Below are 25119 nucleotides of genomic sequence, written 5' to 3' on the forward strand. Positions count from 1 at the left end.
ACATGTTGAAGGCTGCAAAGAACGTGGCGTAGTTTCTCTGCACTGGGGAAGTACTGGATGACAAATGATACTCTAACGGTTGCGTCCTGTGTCTGACTTCTGAGGAGGTTGTTACAGCTTTTTGCTGTAGGACCTTGGAACTGGGCATTGTATCTCATTCTTATGAGAACGTCTTTCAGCAGTTGAGGACAATCTGCTTCCAATCTTCGGGTAAGCAACCTCCAAGACTGCCTTTGAATGCAGAATCACGCACCCATGAAGACTGCATCAACTATGATCTTGGGTTCATGTTGTGCTACATGTAATCCTACCACGCTATTGTTTGTAAAATCTTCCTTGCTGTTCTGTTTTGACACCATCACCTTTGATAATCAGTTATGAGCTCTAATTAATTTGTACAGTTTTGGATTACTTGTTATGATAAATCCTCAACATGCAACTGTTATACCTATCATGTTATTCCAGCCATTTGATTTGTCTCTAGCAGTATCTTATTCTTGGTTCTTTTATAATTATCCCTCTGCGTTAATCAGATCATAGCTATTGACCTTTTACTCACACTGTTTGACACTTTTGATCACCTGAAAAAACTTGTTAGTCAATCTGTTGGCACTCCATTCACACCATTTATACTATGTTTCGATACTCTTAATTACCTAGAATTATCTTGTAATGATCTCTCCGCCTACAAATTCTGTGCTAATGTGCTTCTCCTCCACTTCACCTGTCAAATGAATTGCTCTCCAAAAGCTTGTGATTTCAAATAAACCCTGTTGGACTATAACCTGGTGTCGTGTGACTTCTAACGTAATGATAATCCATGGTGTTGTGAGAGTATATTGGCATGGATAGAGGACTGATCAACAAATGCAAGACACAGACTTGGGATAAAGTGGATGAATTTTCAAGATAGCTTTCCATAGTTGAATACTGCAGGACCAGTACAGGGCCACGTTTATTTCCAATTGTGTTTTAATGACTTGGATGACGGAAGTGAATATACTGTCTTAAGAACTTGTGCAATACACAAAATAGGAAATTCAAGAACCAGGGGGCACAATCTGAGTAAGGCGTTACCTATTTAAGGTAGAGATGAAGAGCAATTTCTCACTGGAGGGTCATGAATCTGTGGAATTCCTTCTCACAGAAAGCTTCCAATGCTATGTTGTTGAGCATATTCCAAGCAGAAAGTGTTTTTTTTCAAAAAACACCACATTCAGTCAGTAAAGGTTATGAGGAAAAGGCAGGAAAGTGGATTTGAGAATTATCACATCACCTGTGATATTGTTGAATGGTAGGGCAGACAAGGGCTGCCTTCTGTGTCTACATGTGGTTTTCTGGATTTAATCTTACCAAGCTTTAAAAAAAATCAAAATTGAGGAACAGACCAACAAGAATACTCCAGTCAGACTCATCCATTCATTTAAATCATGGATCACCTTATCCTAACACCACTTGTTCCAAATACCATAAGACCATAAGACATAGGAGTGGAAGTAAGGCCATTCGGCCCATCGAGTCCACTCCGCCATTCAATCATGGCTGATGCGATACCTTAATGCTCACACCTAACAAAAAAATCTAACAGAGTTAAGCCACCTTCAGTCAGTGCCCACAGCTTTTAGAGTGAGAAAATTCTACTAGTTTGAGTGGAAAAATGCTTCCTGATTTCACACCTAAGGGAACTACCTCTGATATCATCATTAGTTCCTTGTTCTGTATTTCCCATCAGAAGAAATCACCTATCTGTATCTTTCTTGTTGAATCCAATTATCATTGTAAACATATCAGTTAAGCCTCATGCAATATATACTCCTAATTTAACCATTTAGGCTCTGGTAGCATTCTGCCAATAGCCTTGAAAGGGGTCAAAAAGAGTGGCGCTGGAAAAGCACAGGAGGTCAGGCAGCATCCAAGGAGCCCCTAACAGGGTACAGTGCTAAAATCTTTAGGGGAAGGAAGCATTGTGATAGTATGGTATTGAATTTGGTTAATTGTTTAGATAGCAACAGTATTTGTTACTGTGCCACCTTCATACAATTTTATGTTCAGCTGAAAGGGTTTTGCCTGGAGAAAGGAAAGAAAAACCAGGATAAACAATAAATAGAAAAAAAATACCAATAACTACATTTGGACTTCCAGCAGATGCCAGTTCAGTTTTCTTGCTTAAGAGTGCTTATTTATGCATAATGCTTCCTTTGCACTGAGATTCTCTTCAGCAAACACAGGCCTACTATCTAAGAAAATTCAGATTCTCTTCCAGTACAAAAAAAAGCTTATTAAAAGGGTGTCAGGACTGTAGAGGTAAGACACTTAGTAAATGAAGGGCTTGATTGAGAATCAGGCTTTCAGCAGATAAACATTTGTGTCTGAAAGATTGGTCACTGTTATTTCCTCTCCCATCATTGGGATAATTTGGAGATTTTTGGGGTGCTGATATGAACTTACCAATGGGCTTCCTCCAGTGATACCAGGAAAGAGCAGTAACCGAGCAGGCAGGAGGAATTGGGTCAGGAATCCAAACTCAAAAGGCTGCAGCTGGCCCTCATGCCCGTGCCACATACAAAAACAAGGGCCACATGTACATAGGACCGTGACTGCATTCTTATTCCCTCCAAATCAAGCAGTATACTGACTTGGAAATCTATTTCTCTTCCTTGGTCATTGCTAGGTCACAATCTCAAAACTCCCTCCTTAACAGCCTTGTAGGCCTAGCTATACCAGAAGAACTGCAGCAATTCATTAAGGCAACACTCCCATCAGCTTCTAAAATAAAATTAGATCTCATTAATAAGGTCTGGCTAAGCTAGCAGAGTTCATATCATGGAAAAGAACTGAAAGAAAGAAATTCCAATACACTGATTGAAAGGAAATGGTGAGATAATATCAGGAAAAGAATGATACAGAAGGTCAAATAATAAGATATGAGTTTACTTAGGAGTTACTTGTTTTACCACATCGTTAAATGGCAACTGGGATTAGCAGATATTTAAGGATTCTCCTCCTGCTAAGATACAGGATGGTTATTTGAGGCATCAAATAGGGTGATGGACTGTTTCTATAAGTTCCCTTAGCTCTCTGACAGGAAATACCACTACTTTTAAATCTAAGAGTAATCATTCTGCGTCATACAGCTGGAGACAATAAATCATGCTTGATGTAAAAGGGCATCTTATAACAAAAGCACTGCAACTTATTTTTCCTGAACATATTTAAAATATTTTGTGCCTTTATCAATTCTCACTTTCAGCAGATAATGGCATGGCAAGTGCAAAAAGGCATCAGGAACCTCTAATCCTTAATCAGTTCTCTAACCAATGAGATTGAAGGCTTGAAAAAGAAATAAAAAGTGGAAAATGGGAGCAAATTAGAGTTGAAACGGGTAAAGGAAAACAAAAGTGAGAAGGAGTGATTGGTTTAAGGAGTGCAGAAAGTTTTTTAAAGGTAAAAATTATTGAGATTTTTACAAGTCTGAAGATTTATGAAAAACAAGAAAAATGTTTGAAATTTCCCTTTTCATTAGAGGGATTGACTGGCATTGCATTTACAAATTTCACATTGGTAAGAAGTCCTTGCATTCTTGATTACAAGCCCTAGCTTTCTTACAGGGGAGAGTAGCAATGTGATTGTTTTGTGGTGAAACAATATAAATCAACCAACATACTCTGAAGATTCATTACATTCGGTTTCTTTTAATCCTTACATTTGCTGTATAAATTAGTCAGCCTTTTTCACACAGCATTATTTCTCCATCAAGATTTGCCCAGTCATCTATTTTATGATAAAATCAATTGATTGTAACCTTACATTTCAGTGAATTGCGAATTTCTGAATAAACGCACTATAAAAATGCCAATACTTATCTGCAGTACCAGTTGTACCTAGGGGTGGTGCTGTGACTCATTACCTCAAATGACTTGCCATTCTTTTACCTTCTGTGAAATCTTGGTTAATGAATCGTTCTATAACAGTGCTATTTTGTTGGATGTTTAATGCAAGCTTTTCATATGATCTCTGGCTCTACTGCATTTATCAAGCTTTCTACGGAATTAGACATGAAATTTTCTTTTGCTGAATGTTGTCTTATTTGTCACACATACTGGATTAGTGGTGCTGGAAGAGCACAGCAGTTCAGGCAGCATCCAACGAGCAGCTCGTTGGATGCTGCCTGAACTGTTGTGCTCTTCCAGCACCACTAATCCAGTATTTGCTTTCCAGCATCTGCAGTCATTGTTTTTACCTTTATTTGTCACACAGCCTAGTTCCTTTTATCAAAAGGACATTTTCTTTTATGAAAGTGGCAACTCCATTTGTACTAAAGTACTTTTTCTTTTGGAGTTGTGAAGGTCTCTCTCTCTCTCTAACTCAATTTCTAAACGCTGTTCTACAACTAATCTGCTTCATCCTTGACCACTGTCTTCACCATCGACAACCAGCTCTTCATCCACATGCATGGAACAGCCATGGAACTCACACTTGCATCCCAAAACATCTACATTTTTATGCACAAATTCAAGCAACACTTTTTTGCTACACAGGACCAATGATCAACACTACACACCAGATACATCAACATTTTTGATCTGAGGAATCACTGAAATGACGGCACAACTATATCAACAAGTTCCATCCCATCATCAGACTTACCATGGATTATTGTTGAGAACCAATCTCATCTTGGACACACACATCTCCATCAAGGAAGAAGACCTCAGTACTTCACTCTACCATTCACCCAAAGATAACCCCATGCTGCTGTACTTCTGTAGCTTCCACCATAAACACGTCAAAGAAACCATCCCCTATGGACTAGCTCTGCGTATTTGTAGGATCTGCTTTGACAAGCAAGAATGCAACAGCCATCTAAAGATGCTGAAAGTTGACCTCATCAGAGCAGGATATGATGCTCAGCTCATTGATTGCTAGTTCCAAAGTGCCACAGCAAGAAACTGCAACAAGACAGACATAGGATATGAACAATAGAGTACCTTAATCGTCCAGTACTTTCCCAGAGTGGAGAAACTATGCCATGTTCTTCACAGCCTTCAACGTGTCATTAAGGAGACTAACAGCTCACCAGGGCCATTCCTATCCCACCACACCTCTCCTTCAAACAACTACCAAACTTTAAACAGATCATTGTTTGTAGCAAACTACCCAGCCTTCAGAAGAAGTTACCACGACACCCGACAACCCTGCCATGGCAACCTCTGCAAGGCATGTCAGATCATTGACATGGATACTACCATTATATGTGGGAACACCACCCACACATAGTCACAGGAGTATCAGGCAATGTTGTCTACTTCATATACTGCAGACAAGGATGCCCAAAGGCATGGAATATTGGTGAGATAATGCAGATGCTATGACAAACAATGAATGGACACCTCTCAACAACTGCCTGTCAGGAATGTTCCCTCCCAGTGGGGAACACTTCAATAGTTAGAGACATTTTAGGGTAAGGATCCTCAAAGGCGGCCTTCGAAGCCAAGTTCTGTACCCCTGAAGACAGCTTCAACCGTGACCATGTGCTCATTTCATGGTGCATGTGATTTTGTAAAATCTTCCTTTACTGTCCTGTTTTAACACTATTACCTTAATCAAGATCTCTCTACCTTTTAATTAAGGTTAGATTAGATTACCTATAGTATGGAACCAGGCCCTTTGGCCCAACAAGTCCACACCCTCCAAAGGGTAACTCACCCAGACCCATTCCCCTACTCTATATTTAACCCTGAGTAATGCACCTACCACTATGGGCAATTTAGCATGGCCAATTCACCTACCTGCACATCTTTCGATTGTGAGAGGAAACCAGAGCACCTGGAGAAAACGCATGCAGAATGTGCAAACTCTACATAGACACTTGCCCGAGGTGGGAATTGAACCTGGGGTCATGGTGTGGTGAGGCAGCAGTGCTAACCACTGAGCCACTGTGCTGCCCACAGTGTACAGTAACTTGTAGAGTTTTGGGTTACTTATTACATCAGTTGGCATGTGAGTCTTATATCTAGCATGTTATTTCAGCCATTTGGTTTGTCTCTAGCACCATCTTAATCTCACACAATTTTAAAAACTCTCTTCCTCAATTAATCAGATCATAGGTCATCTCTTCACCTGCTATTCAACTGTTGACACTTTTGATCACCTGCAGAGACTTATTATTCAATTTGTCAAAACTTCACTCTCTCCATTTGTATGATATTTTGATCTCTGCTATAATTTCTGTGCCTGTGCGCTTCTCTTCACCTGAGAAAGGAGTAGAGCTCTGAAAGCTAGATTTCAAATAAATCTATTAGACTATAAACTGGTGTCATATGACTTCTGACCTTGTTCACCCCAATTCAACACCAACACCAACACATCATTCTTTATTGGGAGATCTTTTCCAATCCTGAAGCTAAATTTGAAAGTATAAAGTTAGTGATCGTGTTTGGGAAGAATATATCACCAAACACCTAGATCCACTTCCAACATCAATGAGTTGTTTCACAATGGCGGAGAGAGAGCCTCTAGCAGTTCAGAGACTTCTCCATTGAATTATTTTTTTTAAAGAATTTGCTTTTAGCCTGCCTTTGGCTATCATAATTGATTGGACATATATTTAATCAGGTTAACCATGTGACTGACATAAGTGCATGGACAGCTTCACTTCATTCCATTGCTGTTATTAAATTCCCTTCTCACTTTTCCTTGGGCCTTCACAATATAACACAATCATCAACCACATGCTTGATAGTACACTCTGTAAACAGGGGGTCTCTTCAATCTCCTGTAAACAAATTATTTCAGTTTCGAACGAGAGCAGGAGGTAGTAATAATACAGGTCATCGGTATGCTGGAGAAGCAGTTGTGGGAAGGACTGTACCACATACTTCTCAAAAAGACAGCCATAGCTTGGGCCCATGAAAGTGCGACGGTTAAAGGAGAAATTATTGTGAGAATTAACTCAGTCAAACAGAGGGTGGTGGTGGTGATGGGACTGTTTAGGTCTCCATTCAAGGAAGAAGTGAAGACCCTTACACTATTCTATGAGGAATTAAACTGTAGATGTGTAGTGAAGTGGTGGTGTTTCAGGCCAGAAAACTGGAAATTGTTAAATTAACTTAAACCATCAGAAGAATTATGAATGTGGTTGGGAAGAGAACAGACAAGGGAATAAAATTGAGTCAAGATAGGGAAATAGAAGTTCAGCAGGGCAGGAACAAGTTGAAACTATGGGTCTACCAGGGCAGTCCTGTGTGTGGAGTTTGGAGAGAAGTTACAAACTGAGTGTACAAGGTGGAAAGCTGTGGAGGGAAGATCTTCAGAGAAGATGATATCAGTGACAGTCGAAAAACGGTTAGATGTTCAGCGATGTAGTCAGTCTACAGGGAAATAGGAAGCAGTATCTCTACTCTCCTCCCAACACGCCCCAACATCTATATCCTGTTTTTCATGAGTTGCTTTCAGTTTGAACTCCTCTTTCTTAACACTCTGGATCTATTCCTTGTTTTCTCGACCATATTACAACTCCTTTGTCTTTCCTTCTATGGTACTTTTTGATCTTCAACTTCCCTTTTTAATCTTTCCTTGACCTGTATTTCTGTTCCACACTCTTGACCTCATTAGTTAAAAAGTCATTCATCTTTAAACATCATCTGTTTCTCCACAGATTTTGAAAGACCTTTGTGTTCCTATAAATGAGAACACCGAAGAATTGGTTTGCTTTTCTTTCTAAAAATAGTTAGACCCTTAAGTCCAACAAGTTCATGTCAAACATAATTCCAAACTAAACTCCTGGCCAACATCCTTCCAAATCTTTTATATTTATGTACTTATCTAAGTGTATTTTAAACGTTGTAACTATGGCACTCAGAGTGGCAGATAGTATTGCTGCCATTTCATCAAGTCATGAAAACTGAAATCCTAACTTACACACTGTGCTGAGATATGAGACTGTGTACACTGTTTCTAAAATGGCAAAACAAAATGTACAGCTGAGCATTGTAAGATGCAGCAAAATGTGTATCTTAATCTATTGGCATGAGTGAAATTTTCTGTACAATATGTAAAGATCAAATCTTCCTCTGTCATTTATTGATAAAAGTCAGTAATATGTGATTTAAATTTAATAGTACATTTAATAAATTTTTCACAGTACATTGTTTAATTTACAAAGTAAATCTGACATCATTTTACACATTCATACATGAGAAATAAAATAGCCAAAAAGGTTTCAAAGCAAATATTTTAAACAGAAGTACCAGTGACTATGCTCAGTTCACTAAACAATTGAAAATGTACATCTCCAAAAGAATTTAAAAGTTATCTTTTAAACATCTGCAGCATTTGATTTAGTTAAAACATATAATTTGCATTTGGAAACTATCCAAATGATATCACAGAACACTTCTTAAAACATTTTCAATCTACTTTAAATATTTGTTTTGAAAAGGATGAGTTAACAACACCAAGGGAACCACAGAAAACTACTAATATGCCACTGCAAAACATAAAGGGTTTGAGTTTCCTCTAACCAAAATGATATATGAAAGGAACTTGCAAAGAAAGTACGAAGTTCAACAGTTTTGAAATGCAGCCCATATGGCCCATAATAATCAGGAATATAGCTAATGTTCACAAAGAAAAATAAAATGGAAGAAATACAGAAGATCCTTCCTTCCTTAATTTGGTGACATTCTGCTATTATTACCAAAGTGATAGCTAAACACAACTTTATACATATATACAAATTAAATGCCTTCCATTAATCACTCTGGCAGTCATAAATACAGCAGTGTGACGATTAATTCAATTCTCATAGTGAACTGAATGTAAATATAATGAAACTTTGGGCAGAAAAGAACAGAAGTGTACAATGATAATTAAAATTATTGTTCCAATATCATTTTGCTGCATATGCATTGCATTTTGTATAATTATTGCAAAATTGATCATTTGTAGTATATTGATTTGTTATGTAGCACAAATTTCTATTCAAGTTAATGGGTAATGATTTTTGAAAATGTATAGTATATCAATTAATTTATACCTAATGTATAGACACTTAGTGCAATTCAAACTTCTGTGACGTAATTCAGAAACAAAACAAGTAAATAATATAATTATAACTTTTTTAAAAATCACTCATTCTGCACCAAGATAACTTTGGAGTGGAAATCTGACTATTAGCTTTACCAAATGAGGATATTTGTCTTTGATTTTGAAAAGCAAGGTATCAACTCTGTAGCTTGTGGTAGTCACACACAGTTATGTTATACAGCAAAAGCTACTTTTTGTTGGAAAGTATATAGTATATTAAGATAATCTTTTTCCAACCTCAACTCTTAAACATGTACTACCTAACAAGCAGGTTACAGGAAATGTTTTAGTGCTCATCTGCAGCATTACAGACTTCTTAAGCCTACATAGCCAATTGTGCAAGGAGATAGTAGCACCAGAGCCATTTGCAGTTGAGTCACAAACAGCAACTACAAAGTTGGTTTTACTTCATATTGTTTTCTTCTTAGAACAATACATCTTCATTTTCAATCAAGAGTTGAACAATCAGTCTCTGGTATCGCATATCATTCAAAGTTGCCAGTGTATTCTGTTCAGGGGGTCGCATTAATGTAGGCCCAAATACAATTCCAAGGTTTTCAGCATTCATCAAGTTGTCCTTTCCAAACATAGTGACCCTATAAAGAATGAGATCAGTCTATTAGATTTTTTTGTGATTGTTGAACACTCCAATACTTTTCAATGTCTTTGTTTTGTTATATATTTATATTGTTTCAGGTAAAGTGGACACTTCATATGCCAAGGCACTCTTATTGCTTCTGATTGGTTGTTTTAAAAGCAGCAGTGGATATATCAATAAATACAAATTCAGTGAAAACCCTTTAAAAAGTATTTAACTTGTGACAGAAAACCAAATTAACCTTATGTCACAGATTTGTAAAATGTCTTCCTTTCAATCAAGTTTCAGCACTTAAAGTACAATTATACAGTTTCCAGTTCAGGCCTCGTATGAGACTATAAAATGTGAGATTAGCAATAAATTAATAGTACACGATTATGACCAAAACACAGAACAGGTAATATAATAAATATTGACTTGATTTTTTGCCAGCCCTATTAAACATTTTAAGAGGAAGTCCTAAAATTTTGTTTTGAGAGGAGAAAATGTTTGCTTTTAGTTCCTGTATTAATTAAAAATTCATTAGGTTGGTAAATTTCACATAATTGCATGTATCAATTAAATATTGTTCAAAAAGAAGATTTGACCAGCCATCAGTTTAGACGTTGAACAGTAGTGTTTACTATTACAACTAAGATTAATCACATAGCACGTGATTTTCTGTAGGATCTGGGATAATCCAACGTATTGGCAGTACATCATAGCACATTTTTAAAAGTGAATGCCATTAAGTAAATGCAAGATGTGAAAAGTGGTGAGGATCATGGGTAATCATTCAAATTAGTTGTACTCAACAAGCAAGCCATCAAATGATAAGGTTTTCAACTGATACATCAAAATATGCATGTCAGTAGTGCTCTGAAAATTTTATGATACATGCTAAATGTCAATGGAAAAACATAAGTACATATGGCTGAGACTGATTGCTTAGCAATATGGACTAACAAAATGTGTTACAGCATAAAGAATAGTTGTGTCGTACAGACATTAAAAGGTACTCAGTTATATAACTGGTTTTCAGATTAATGCATTAACTGCTTTCAGTTTAATAAGCTTTCAGCACCGGAAGCATAAATTCTACTTCACATTTAGGCATTTGTAAGTTGGACACCCAAGAATTCAATCATTGACGCCAGCTGGAGTTTTATGTCCCCTTCATGGTAGATTGGCAATAAGTATTGTGGTGTAAAAATGAGTGGGAAAGCAGGAAGGTGTAAGTGTTTGTTGTCCCCCCTGGAATTTTACTAGCAGCAAGAGAGACTTTGGGTGGCTTGCCTGCTCTAAAGCCAACTGAAAAACTTAGCGAGCTTCTTAAGGGCCTTCTCCAGCCACTGCTGGCATTTTACTGGTGCTGAAGTGGGGGGAAGGGCCCTTACCATTTGGTGAGGTCACCACATATATCCTGGCAGAGGGATTCCGTCCTGTTTGGGCAACCTGTCCTCAACTAAGGGCCTTTTAGTGTGAAGGGTTTTCCATGCTTGCTTAATCCCAAATGGCTCCTCTAGCACTGAGTGAGCCATTAGTCTTTACTCCTGGTGGGGCCTGTCTGAATCTTTTGACATGCTCAACTCACTCACTTAGTGCTATGGTGCTACTACTATCATGAATTGACTATAGTCCCTGCTGTGGCCATTGCTCTTTGTGGCATTCTTGGGAACGAGGAGCTGCCAGCTGTCTGACTGGAGGTGGAAGGAATTGCCTCATGCAGACTGAAGCCCTGGTCTTGGGCAACTAAACACAAAAGCAAAATAACACTGACACTGGAAATCTTAAATAAAAATGGGGAAAAAGTAGAAACACTTAGCTGAACTCCTTCATTGACGTGAAATGTTAACTCAGCAGGCCAGGTAGCATCAATGGTGAGAAACTGAGTATTTCCAGCATTTCTGTTTTATTGCCTCACGCAACTGTAAAATCCACTTCTGGCTTTCAGGGCCAACTTTGCAGCTGATGGACAGGGCTACTGCCTCTGAGTTTTTCTCAATATTCTGGTTGAAATGCATCAGGAATATGTTTACATCTACACTCCATTTTCTTCTCCAAATGAAAAAATAGGAACTCTAGGCTTGTTCTGGTTATTTGGCTACCCTTAGAATAGTGCCGAGATAACAGCTATTGAGATGGTTATGAAAGACTATCCTGCTCTCCCACAGAAATAATTTATGACTACTCCCATGAATAGGTACAAAGAAATGAAGAAAGAATTTATATAAAAATGTTTTGAAATTCACATTCTTAAAATAAGCAGTTTTTTTTTGTTGAAACATCTGGTCAATGAAAGCTTCAGTGGAACTATTTTAAATCAAAGGGAAGCTAATGTAATGAAGGAGAACAAAGGAATCAGAAAAAAACCAGATAACAATCACTGAATTAGTTTGTGCAAATTTTGTATATCATTGCAGTTTAATTTCAAGATTAATGTGTAATGCTAAAATAGTCTCCTGTTAGCTTCTAGTTTGTGACATATTATGACCACATTTGTGAAACATAATTTGAAATATATTTAGAATTGATTAAATGGCTCTCAACATTTTTTTCATTGTATGTACCACTTCATATTTCAAATTGTGCATGTGATTTGATTTTCACCATGAAAAACAACAGTAATCTCTTTGAATATTATTAAGAATAATAATTGCCATAAGTAAAGGTATAATACCAGCTCACAATACCACAGGTCCTTTAATGCAGAAAAATGTTCTAAAGGACTTACTATAACAGACAATGAGCCACATAAGGTGATCAAAAGATTGGTCAAATAAGTTTTAAGATCTATCTTGAAGGTGAAGCAGGTTAGGTGCAAATTCCAGGGCATAAAGCCCAGGTAGACAAAATGAAGAGCTGAAGGAAATCAGATTTGCACATGATTCCAGAATATGATATGCAAGGATGGAAATTTGAAAACCAAGGCATTGCTGGATAAGAAGCCAATATAGGCCAGCAAGCATTAGGGTGATGAAAGAAAGGGCCATGGGTAAACTTATGCCTTGTTCGAAACATTGGCATAATGAAACATACTTTTGTATAGGATTTCCAATAGCTTCAGACTATTGTTGGTGCATTGCCACCTTAAGTTTTCTTATAATGCATCTTAGCATCTTAAAAGCAAATAAATATTCCATATAATTATAAGTTATTACCACAGATTGTAGGCAAAATTCATGGTAATTACCATAACTCATGTCATTAGATGAAGAACTACACAGTATGTATGCTCTCGTGCTTCACCTGACAGAGTTTAAAGCTTTAACTATGACAATAAAGAGCAGAAAGAAATACTAGTAAATTTTCTTTTATTTGACCAAACAGTTTTGGAGAGAGTCTTATGTTTTCCATTTATCTACATTTGTATTTGATGTACTTGGCATCTGCTGCTTAAAGCCATTATTGTATGGATTGAATATTGTGTATTAAAGTGAAATGCACATTCGCTGTACTAAATTAGTTTACGTTTACAAAGAATACAGATAAATGTTGAGATCAGAGCAAAAGGCATCTCCGTTACCATAGAGTTTAATTCTTTTTGAATGAATCATCAATTTGGCAGGATTGGTAATTTACTGCAACGTTGAACTGTCATGTAGGCATCAATGCAGATTATGGATAAATCAGATGAATTTTGAAGAACTTGATTAAATGTTAATATTTTTACCTAGGGAGTTTGCATAATTTTGATATTATGCCTTTCCCTTTTTAAAATTAAATGTTTAATATTTTTCAGCTGAATGCAGAAATCATTTCCCAAGGATAAAACCGAGTTACCTTTTCAGATGAGTCATCAAGTGCCTCAGTGTCTCATAATGTGCAGGAGGGAGTAACATTAAAGATTCATTGATGGCCTCCAGTCTGTCATCTGGGTTAATAATTTCTAATTAAGAGCAAATACACAATAGTCATAAAATAGAAATTGATGAATTTTATGCTGGTGGCTGGTGTTCCTCTCTGCTCCCCCCCCCCCCCACCTCCCCATCGAAGTTAAGCAACATGCTGACTTTAGCTTTGCTGCCACACACTGACAGTATGGTAGAGGGGTCTAAATGAGGCAAATTTAGGACTTCCACCATTCGGGGTCAGGAATTCCCAGCCTTCCAATCTGCTGGGATTACAGAATCCCAAGGAAATAATAACATGGATGCTGGACTTTCAATCAAGGAGAGAGACAAGATTTCTCAATGGAAGGATGGGTGGTCAGGCTTTCAAGGCCAAGGGGAAATACAGAGGGGGAGCACCTGATAGGCATACGCTACCTCAATATCCCTTTCCTTTCCATCTTTATCTGTACTTTGAAATCTGGTAGATTGCCTTCCTTCTGGCTTCTCCAGCTGCATGTATCATTTCACTGAGGCAAATGGGTTCTTAAAATGACTTAATTGACTATTTTAAGGGCTTAGGTAGGCCTAATTTCTTGTTGGGGTACAGGTGACAGGGTGCTATAGTACCATCAGATACCTCGCTCCAATAACCAATATTCATCCAGCAGATCTGAATGTATTGTCAGGCTGTTTGACAGCCTAAGACATGACATTTTCAGAGATGGAAAGTAAATGACTAGATTTCCTGTTATGCTCTTCCAGTAAGCACTGGAGCTGGGCTAAAGATCACATGGGGTTAGGAGTAATAAGTTAGCTTGGATAGATGCCTGACAGAAACCAGAGTGTCGAGATAAGGAGAGAGTGTGGTGTTGGAAAAGCACAACAGGTCAGGCACCATCAGGAATCCCTGATGAAGGGTTTATGCCTGAAAGATTAATTCTCCTGGTCCACAGATGCTGCCTGAGCTGCTGTACCTTTCCAACACCACACTTTCCATTCTGATCCCCAGCATCTGCAGCCCTCACTTCCTCCCTGTCAAGATAAGTAGGTCATTTCTGGTTGCTAAGCTGTAACTAATAGGGGTGGCATAGGGTTTGGTCCTCGGGCCTGAACTATTTACAATCTATATTAATGACTTGGTCGGAGGGATAGGTGTACAAAAGCCAAATTGCAGATTACAGTAATAATTGGGAAAGTGGGTTGTAATGAAGATGAGCAACTTAAAACAGAAAAGAGGAGGAATTACTTCTCCAAGTGTTGTGAATCTGTGGAATTCACTATGGTAGGAGCTGGGACAGAGTACATTTAAGGAGGAGGGACAGATTTTTAATTGAGGGTTATGGGGAGAGGGTAGGAACGTGGAGTTGAAGCCAAGATGAGATCAGCCATGATATATTAAATGATGAAGCTGGCCAAAAGTGCTGAATTGCCTTCTGCTCCTCATTTTAATGTAAACTGTGGTGCCCTTTTGACAGTTGAATTTACTGTCAAAACTCACTGCTTAGGCTTTGCCATCCACTTGAGGTGGACCTGTGTGAGGTGGCACAGATCATCTAACTGCAGAATTATAGACCCACCTAGGATCAAATTTCACACTGCAAGTGAGGTAAAGAAATTACTCTAGTTATCTTTGTCCATGGCTACATTTATTTGGAAAAAAAAGGCTTTTAAAATTACAACTGCATGCAATTACAAATTAGCATTATTACAGTGTAGGCCTATTCTCTGTATCTTGTCCATTGTTCATCAGCTTCAAATGTCATTTGGACAGGTACTCAGAATTCACATACTTACTGGCTGCTTCAATGAACTTTTGATATGAATCATAGGTGATGACAGGAATAGGCAAATCCCTAAAGTAGAGCTTAAGTGCACCAGCAATGATGTTGATGTCTGCATATGTACTGGCAGAGATGTCAGCTTTGTCACCATCTAAAAACACAAACATAGTGCAATAAATAAAACTACCCAAATCTTACACAAGTTACCTTTATAAAGAATATATGCTAGTTATCACTCCTTCAGATCTTCACACAAATAAACAATCATAGTGATGGGCAGAGATTTGTTTCCTCTACAATAATAACTTTTTTTTTCATTTTTGAACAGTTGAATTTTCATAGTTGATGCCTGTTGAAGGCTGGTACAATCTCACTGGTCCAGAATCTGAGCTCCATGTCCATGGCTGACACTTCAGTGTTATAACCGAGGGAGTGCTACCCTGTGAAGGTGTCATCTTTTGGATAAGCTGAGACTTCATTACTTTGAAGCAGACAAGGGGAGTTATCCCCAGTGTCCCGGCCAATACTTACCCCTCAGTAAATGGCACAAAAACAAACTATCTTGGTCATCATCATATTGCTGCTTTGGGAACTTGCTGTGTGCAATTGCATGTTAACAATAGTTCATTGACAGCTCAAGAACGGCACAAAAGTTAGTTCTTCAGAAAAGGTGTATTAAAAACTAATAAAATATAAATGGAAATTCATCCAATATCTACTCCAAAATTAACAAAGGAAGGGAAGCTTACGGTCAACAGCTAGTGATAAATGCAGGTGAGCCACCTACCTCCATCTGGATCAGAGTGGCCATCATCCTAACCAAACAAAGCCCAGCAACTACCCCAGTTTTCTCAGTACTTGCGAGCCACGATGTGTTACTTCTCTGCGCTATCCACTTTCACAGAAGAGGAAATGCCAGCAAGCTAGTTATGACCCAACATCCTGTCAGTTAGGAGCAGCTGAAGGGAGCTTGGCAACCAGGAAAGAAGCTCAGCCTCATCGAGTAATTTGCAGTGGACTGCAGCAGAAAAGGGCTCTGTGAACCCCACAAAGGATGCTAATAGGCAGTGGCTATGATGCAACCAGGAGCAATAGGTAGCCTCAGCAGGCAGCATAGAACATGGTATTCAAAGACAAGGTGCAACTCCAAAACCAAACAGCATCCCCTTCCCTCTCCCAAAAACAGCAATCTATCTCTCTCTTTCCTCCCCACCCCCATCATCCCCCCCCCCCCCCCCCCCATCCCCCATCCCCCGCCACCAACCTCACCCAGCAAACAGGCCTCAGGCAGCCTCCCTCCAGTTCCACTCTTGGAGAGTCCACCATTGGACTTAGAATTCCTCCAATGTTATAGCTCTCTTGTATACTCTTAAATTGAGTTTAACAGTTATTTCATTCACCAATGCAGGAAATAAGCTATATATAGCATAGGTCATTTCTGAGAGTACAGATGTGTTATTTATTCTCCTTTGCTAAGAAAGGCCTTACAAAGCCTAAGTCCAATTTTAATTTGATTCCCCATTTCAAACAAGTGTGATGTTTTGGAAAATTTATGTAGGGGGTGACAGACGCTCAGTGGAATGTAGCACTGCCGACCAGGTTTCTGGTACCGAGACTGGCTCTAATGTAGTGTGGCGTACGCCAGGTTCCAGGTGATTGATTGTAATAGGGAGTAATCAGAGACAAAGACAGATGAGTCTGTGGTTGACAGCGAGACATCAGAATGATATGTTGCTTCCCTAGAGCCAGGATCAAACATATCTCAGAGATGGTGCAGACTAATCTCAAAGGGAAGATGGACCAGCAGGAGGTCATTGTACACATTAGAACTACCGACAGAGTATAGGAAGTTAGGAAGGAATTGAAAAGTAGATCCTTGAGGGTAGTAATATCTGGATTACTCCCAGTGCCATGAGCTAGTGAGGGTAGCAATAGCAGAATAAAGCAGATGAGTGCGTGGCTGAGGAGCTGGTCAGGGGAGAAGGATTCACATTATTGGATTATTGCAATCTCTTCCGGGGTAGAAGTGACCTGTATATGAAGAACTGATTGCACTGAATTGGAAGGGAATTAATATACTGGCAGGGAAATTTCCTAGACCTACTCAGGAGGATTTAAACTAGTAAGGGGAGAGAGTCCCAGGAAGATAATGAGGAAAGTAGTCAGTCTGAGATTGGTACAGTTGGGAAAAAGAGTAAGTCAAACAGACTGAGTAGGTAGGAACAAAGTAGAGAACAAGACAGACTGATAAATTCAACTGCATTTATTTCAATGCAAGATGCCTAACAGGTAAGAGTCAAATTGTGGTGCTGGAAAAGCACTGCAAGTCAGACAGCATCCAAGGAGTGGGAGAATCGATGTTTCGGGCATAAGTCCTTCACCAGAATATTCCTGTTTAAGGGTTTATATCCGAAACGTCGATTCTCCTCCTCGGATGCTTCCTGACCTGCTGTGCTTTTCCAGCGCCACACTTTTTGACTCTGATCTCCAGAATCTGCAGTCCTCAATTTCGCCTAACAGGGAAGGCAGATGAACTCAGGGCATGGTTATGAACATGGGACTGAAATAATATTGCAACTACAGAGTCGTGGCTCAGGGATGGACAAGACTAGTAGCTCAATACTCCAGGGTATAAATGCCATAGGAAAGATCAAAAGGGGGACAAGAAAGGAGATGGAGTGACATTTTTGATTAGAGATAATGTTACGGTTATATTTAGGGAGGATATTCCTGTGAATACGTTCAGGGAAGTTATTTGGGTGGAACTGAGAAATAAGAAATGGATGATCAGTTTATTGGGATTGTACTATAGACCCCCTGAAATTGAGAGATCTCAGTTATCTGTAAGAATAATAGGGTGGTTATGGTAGGGATTTTAACTTTCCAAACATAGACTGGGTCTGCCATAGTGTTATGGATGGAGAGGAATTTGTTACGTTCATACAAGAAAACTTTCTGATTTAGTATGTGAAGGTACCTACTAGAGAAGGTGCAAAACCTAGCCTACTCTTGGAAATAATGCAGGACAAGTAACAGAGGTATCAAGGGGGGAGCACTTTGGGTCCAGTCACCATGATTCTATTATTTTAAAATAGTGATGGGAAACGATAAACCGAATCTAAAAGTTAAAGTTCTAAATTGGAGGAAGGTCAATATTGATGGTAAGAACTTTCAAAATTTGATTTGGGGTGGATATTCGCAGGTAAAGGGATGGCTTGAAAATGGGAAGTCTTCACCCTAACAGAACATCCTCTGGACTCCTGTTATCTCATTTTTGAAGGGCAAGGCTGATAGGGAATGCTGAATGACTAGAGAAATTGAGGCTTTGGTCAAAGAATAGAAGGAAGCATATATCAAGTATAGACAGTAGAAATCAAGTGAATCCCTAGAAGAATAGAAAAGCAGTAGGAGTAGACTTAAGAGGGAAATCAAGAGGGTGAAAAGGGGATGTGAGATAGCTCTGGCAAATAGGATTAAGGAGAATCCAAAGGGATTCTACAAATGCATTAAGGGTAACTAGGGAGAGAATAAGGCCCCTTTAAAGATCAGCAAGGCCACCTAGGGGTGGAACCACAGGATATGGAGGAGATGTTAAACAAATATTTTGCATTGAAGTTTACTGTGGAAAAGGGAATGGATGATAGAAAACATGGGGAAATAAATAGTGGCGTCTTAAAATGTCCATATTACAGTTTCAAAGGTACAAGATAGAGATTGGTGGTGGAGGGTTTTATTTTCAGACTGGAGGTCTGTGACCAGCAGTATGCCACAAGGGTCAGTGCTGGGTCTACTGCTTTGTCATTTATGTAATGATTTGGATGTGAACATAGGAGGTAAGTTTGTAGATGGCACCAAAATTGGAGGTGGTGAACAACAAAGAAGGTAACCTCAGACTGCAAAAGGACCTTGATCAGATGGGCCAATGGGTCAAGGAGTGGAAGATGGAGTTTAATTTAGACAAATGTAAGGTGCTGCAATTTGGAAAGGCAAATCAAGGCAGGACTTATACACTGAATGGTAATGTCCTGGGGAATGTTGCTGAACAAAGAGACCTTGAAGAGGAGGTTCATAGTTCCTTGAAAGTGGAATCACAGGCAGATAGAATAGTAAAAGGTGGTGTTTGGTATGCTTACCTTTATTGGTCAGTGCATTTAATATAGGCATTGGGAGGTCATGTTGCTGCTGTACAGGACATTGGTTAGAACATTTTTGGAATATTGTGTGCAATTCTGGACCCCTGCTCTTGAAAAAATGTTATGAAACTTAAAAGAGAAGTATAGCAGGTCTGGCAGCATCAGAGGAAGAATCAATATTTCGGGCAAATGCCCTTGATGAATGGCTTTTGCTGGAAACATCAATTCTCCTGCTCCTCAGATGCTGCCTGACCCGCTACACTTTTCCAGCATCCCACACTCGACTCTGATCTCCAGCATCTGCAGTCCTCACTTCCTCCTGAAACTTGAAAGAGTTCAGAAAGGATTTTCAAGGATGGTGTCAGGGTTGAAGAGTTTCAGCTATAGGGAGAGGCTGAATAGACTGGGGAATTTTCCCTGGAGCGTCACAATGAGGGGTGAACTTATAGAGGTTTATAAAATCATGAGGGGCATGGATAGGGTCTTTCCCTGGGTGGGGAGTCAAAAACTAAGGGCAAAGGTTTAAGGTAAGAGGGGAACAATTTAAAAGGGAATTAAACAGCAATTTTTTCACATTGAGGGTGGTACGTGTATGGAATGAGCTTTCAGAGGAAGTGGAGGAGGCTGGTACAATTACAACATTTAAAAGGCATCTGCATGGGTACATGAATAGAAATGGTTGAGAGATATGGACCAAATGCTGGAAAATGGGACTAGATTTATTCAGCTTATCTGGTTGGCATGGACAAGTTGGACCAAAGGGTCTGTTTCCATGCTGTATATTTCTATGACTCTATGGAACACAGCATTCAAAAACAACTTTCTATAAGAATTATTGCCTTGTTTAAACTTGCAATTTTGAGGAAAACAACCGTGACGCTAAGTGAGGATACTCTGGAATTCAACTATGGTCAAATAGAGTACGGAGTTCCATGACAAATATAAAACTAAATAAATATTAATGGAGATATGAACTGGTGTGTGCAGTCCAAATCATAAATTTAGTTGTCAAATTTGTGTTTTAAGATCTTGCTAGAAATAGAAGAGGAAAGGGTAGTGAAGGAGGAGTTTGGTATGTTTTCCTTAATTTGTTAGAGTATTCAGTACATGACATTGGTTAGGCCACTTCTGGAATATTGCATGCAATTCTGGTCTCAAACCTATCAGAAAGATGTTCTGAAACTTGAAAGGGTTCAGAAAAGATTTACAAGGATATTGTCAGGGTTGGAAGATTTGAGCTATAGGGAGAGGTTGAATAAGCTGGGGCTGTTTTCCCTGGAGTGTTGAAGGCTAACGGTTGACCTTTATAGAGGTTTATAAAATCATGAGGAGCATGGATAGGATAAATAGACAAAGTATCTTCATTGGGTGGGGGAGTCCAGAACTAGAGGGCATAGGCTTAGGGTGAGAGAGAAAAGATATGAAAGAGATTAAGGGACAACTTTTTCACGCAGAGGGTGGTAGGTGTATGGATTGAGTTGCGAGAGGAAGTGGTGCAGGCTGGTACAATTGCGACATTTAAAAGGCATCTGGATGTGTATATGAATAGGAAGGGTTTGGAGGGATATGGGTCAGGTGCTGGCAGGTGGGACTAGATTAAGTCAGGATACCTGGTCAGCATGGGTCTGTTCTTGTGCTGTACATCTCTATGACTCTTATAAAGCTTCCACAAATATGAAGTGGAATCTTGTTATTGCACTGTTACCTTGAAGTGAAGGCAAAGTGAAAACTCACAAAACTGATATCTATGAAGCAAATATATATTTCAAGTTAAAACCACAAGATAAAGGATTGCACTCACCTCTGTCAAATGCCATTTTAACATCTTCAATGTGCTCAGTAAAACCAGAGACCCTGTAAAGTCCTTCGGATTTCAAACCTATTGAACAAAATGACAATTGTTCTTTTATTGCCTGTATTACGTACAGTGGGGAAATTGAGAAGCTTAAAGTGCATGTTTTCAAAGTACACCCATGAAAATTCTCACATTGCGATAAATGCAAACATCCAGAATTCAAGACAATACTCCAGCAAGAAAAAGTCAAAATGCCTATTGATTTTTAGAAGGAAAAACATGTCCTACATGATTATCTCTTCTATTCACTGAAAATCAAAGAGCATAAACTTTCTTTGAGGTATATGCTTTTGAAACAAAGATATGTTCCACATTTAAAGTACATTTTTAAGCCATTGATCGCATCACTAACACTCAATAAAATTTGCACTACAATATTTTCATCCCATACACTGTTGTACCCTCTTTACCCATACGCTTTAGATTAGATTACTTACAGTGTCGAAACAGGCCCTTCGGCCCAACAAGTCCACACCGCCCCGCCGAAGCGCAACCCACCCATATCCCTTACCTAACACTACGGGCAATTTAGCATGGCCAATTCACCTGACCTGCACATTTTTGGACTGTGGGAGGAAACCGGAGCATCCGGAGGAAACCCATGGAGAGAATGTGCAAACTCCACACAGTCAGTCGCCTGAGGCGGGAATTGAACCTGGGTCTCTGGCGCTATGAGGCAGCAGTGCTACCCACTGTGCCACCGTGCCGCCCACGCTTTGGAAACCATATGCTAATTATACATCCTTCTTTCATATAACAGAAAAAAACTGTTGTGTAATGATCACTACAGGTACAGCCAGAAAAAAATGAGCATGCCAATAAACTTTTGCCTTTGAAGAGAAAATATTTTTATTAAGCCATGTGTTAGACAAGCTTGCTCTGCTACATGTTTAGATCACTTTTATTACATTTCTTTGGTCTACTTATAAATATCCAAGGCATAAACAGTAAATTTGAGGAATTTTCTGAAAGTTGTACAATGAAACAGACAGACTATACTCCATAGGGTTTTCAATTGTTCATTGAGCTATTTAGTTAGATTCATGTGTTGTTTTTTGCTGTTGGATTCAATATAGTGCACTATATTATTCCTATTAACAATTGAGAAGATTCTGAAAAACACTGCAATTTGTTTGATGCAATCATTCACAAGTACTACATATAGTACCTTTTCTGAACTCTCTTACACCTTCACCTCCCCAAGAACATGATTTGCACTTAAATGGTACCATGTGTGTAGTAAAATGATTGGTAGAAGAATGACAACAAGAAGGTAATCCATCCATTATTTCCGAATATGTTTGTGTTATTCTTTGATTTTACAACAGTTACAATGAACAACAGCAAACTGAGATGCATAACCAATGGAACTGCTCAATGGTGCTTCTTGGCTTGTTGCAGGGCACTGACCTTCCTTTGATGTCTCCTGATTGTTTACCCATATCATATCTTCCTTTTATGAATACCATTAATATAAAGTGTGTTTATAATATGATACTATAAAATGTAAACATAACAAAAACATGACAGGATAGTACCTATTAAAATATAAGTCAGCCTCTCTGCTTCCATGGCAATGCAAGACAAGCATAACTAAAATGCACCAACTACATTTAGATATACTAAGCAAGCAAACATTACAATAAATTCATATTTTGCAGCATGATGAAGAGTATTTTCAAACCTCGTGCTTCAATCTCTCGAATACACATATCCACCACCATTGGCCGCTGGGTATTGTGTGCTTTTACCAGAGTTGTCAAGTCACAACTGTACACCTTCTTGATTCTCTTGAGGTCAGGCTGACAGTCATTGGGTACAAGTTTTGAACACTGCTTATGTACATTCAGTCCACAGTCTGGAACAAAAACCAACAGGAGTATAATTATTCAGGGCTTTTGTTACATGGCTCAGAAATACATTTGTGATTGGCTTTGCACTAATTGTATAATTTTTCTAAATGTTTGTTCAAGTATACTATCACTGAAGCAGATCATACCCCACCAAGTTAGAAGGCAAACTAACTGTGCAAGTTACTTACAATTCGTAAATGAATGGTGAATGTCTGGAGGAAGTAGTAGTAAGGAAAGGTTTTCTATTGACATACGAGTAGTTCTTTTTTACATTATTTTTGGCAATTGTTAGAACATGGACCTGTCAACAATTATAAACTGTTAACTAATTCAGACAGTATTATTTTAAATTGAAAAGACAACTGTAACTTGGTTGTAACATATAGTCAGACTTGTGATCTACACATTCATTTATGTTGTGATATGGTTTCTGTATTAGGAAAGGTGGTTTCAAATAAAGGCAAAAGTCTTACACATGTCCTGAATGCCTTCTTCATGAGTAGGTGGCAAAAAAAATTTCAAAATTGACAAAGGGGAGTAAAAAGTGAAAGAATTCTGCCATTCACATTGTTTTGTTTCTAACCATTTATCTATGACAGGTTACTGAAAAACATTTTTTGGTCATACCAAGGACAATTGTGAGCAATCCTCAATGTTCAAGTTACACTGGTTTATACAATTAAGAAAAAAAAGCTTTCATTTCAGATGAGTTTCACTTGGCAAGAAAAGCAGTTCTGTTGGTTGTTTGACACAACACTGCTTAAAAAAGATATAACACAGCATTGAATGAAAACTGTGAAAAGCAATTCACAAATGATTAATTATACAACTCCAATATGTACATTAAAGCTATCCTCTTAGATGACTGTTAAAATTGGCAGATGAAATTTCATGTGGATAATCCATTAATGTAATCCATTTTGCTTAGAGGAATATAAAGGTAATGTACTATCTAAATGGAAAGAAACTTCAGAGTGCTTTGGTGCAGAATGATTTGGGTGTCCTCATGCATGAATCGCAGAACACTAGTCTGTAGGTAAATCAGGTAATAAGGAGAAAGTGAGGACTGCAGATGAAGGCATTCCTGAAGAAGGGCTCATGCCCGAAACGTCAATTCTCCTGCTCCTTGGATGCTGCCTGACCTGCTGCGCTTTTCCAGCAACACATTTTCACCTCAAATCAGGTAATAAGGAAGGCAAATGGAACTGTGCCATTTATTACTAAAGCAATAAATTATAAAAGTAGGGAAGTGTTACAACAACTGCATGAAGCATCTGGAGTATTTTGGTCCTCTCAAGGAGGGATGGTAGTTGCATTTCCTACCGTGTGGAAACAGGCCCTTCGGCCCAACAAGTCCACACCGACCCTCCGAAGAGTAACCCACCCAGACCCATTTCCCTCTGACTAATGCACCTAACACTTTGGGCAATTTAGCATGGCCAATTCACCTGACCTGCACATCTTTGGACTCTGGGAGAAAACCGGAGCACCCGGACGAAACCCACGCAGACACGGGAAGAATGTGTAAACTCCACACAGTCACCCGAGACTGGAATTAAACCCAGGTCTCTGGTGCTGTGAGGCAGCAGTGCTAACCACTGAGCCACCATGCCAGTTCTGCAGAGGTTCACTAGATTGATTCCAGACACCAGAGCTTTTGTCTTAAGAAGAGTGAGTGAGCAGTTTAGGCTTATATTCTCTGGAGTTTAGAAGGTTGAGAGGAGATTGTATAACTAAATTATGTGTTAAAGGGGATTGACAACCAGGTATAGAAAGGATGTTTCCTCACCTGAGGTGATTCAGAACAAGAAGCCAGAGCTTTCAGATAATGGGCAGTCGATTAGGAAAAATTATTTTGCTCAAAGGCCTGTGGTGGATTTTGGGACATTGGATGCTGAGTACATTTTAAGGAGATAGACAGATTTTTAATTATTAATGGGTTAATGGATTATAGAGAGCAGGCAAAAAAGTGGAGTTGAGGCCAAGATGGGATCAGCCAT

The 25119-nt window shown here is 38.8% G+C and overlaps 1 protein-coding gene and 1 long non-coding RNA gene across 4 annotated transcripts in view; one reads left to right on the plus strand and one right to left on the minus strand.

Annotated features, from left to right (window-relative positions):
- The window catches only part of LOC140480314 (uncharacterized), a 50373-nt gene that overhangs the window by 17408 nt on the left and 7846 nt on the right, over window positions 1-25119 (plus strand). The window lies entirely within an intron of this gene.
- chn2 (chimerin 2) overlaps window positions 8107-25119 on the minus strand; it is a 367748-nt gene continuing 350735 nt past the window's right edge. For all 3 annotated transcript variants that reach the window (XM_072575033.1, XM_072575036.1, XM_072575037.1), the window contains 5 exons: window positions 22951-23124; window positions 21213-21290; window positions 15292-15429; window positions 13448-13553; window positions 8107-9683 (listed from right to left, as the gene is read on the minus strand). In XM_072575033.1, coding sequence (XP_072431134.1) covers window positions 9512-9683; window positions 13448-13553; window positions 15292-15429; window positions 21213-21290; window positions 22951-23124 — 668 coding nt within the window. In that variant the 3' untranslated portion in view covers window positions 8107-9511. The remainder of the gene's footprint in view (window positions 9684-13447; window positions 13554-15291; window positions 15430-21212; window positions 21291-22950; window positions 23125-25119) is intronic.

The sequence above is a fragment of the Chiloscyllium punctatum genome, chromosome 8 (assembly GCF_047496795.1).
Source record: "Chiloscyllium punctatum isolate Juve2018m chromosome 8, sChiPun1.3, whole genome shotgun sequence".
Classification (NCBI taxonomy): domain Eukaryota; kingdom Metazoa; phylum Chordata; class Chondrichthyes; order Orectolobiformes; family Hemiscylliidae; genus Chiloscyllium; species Chiloscyllium punctatum.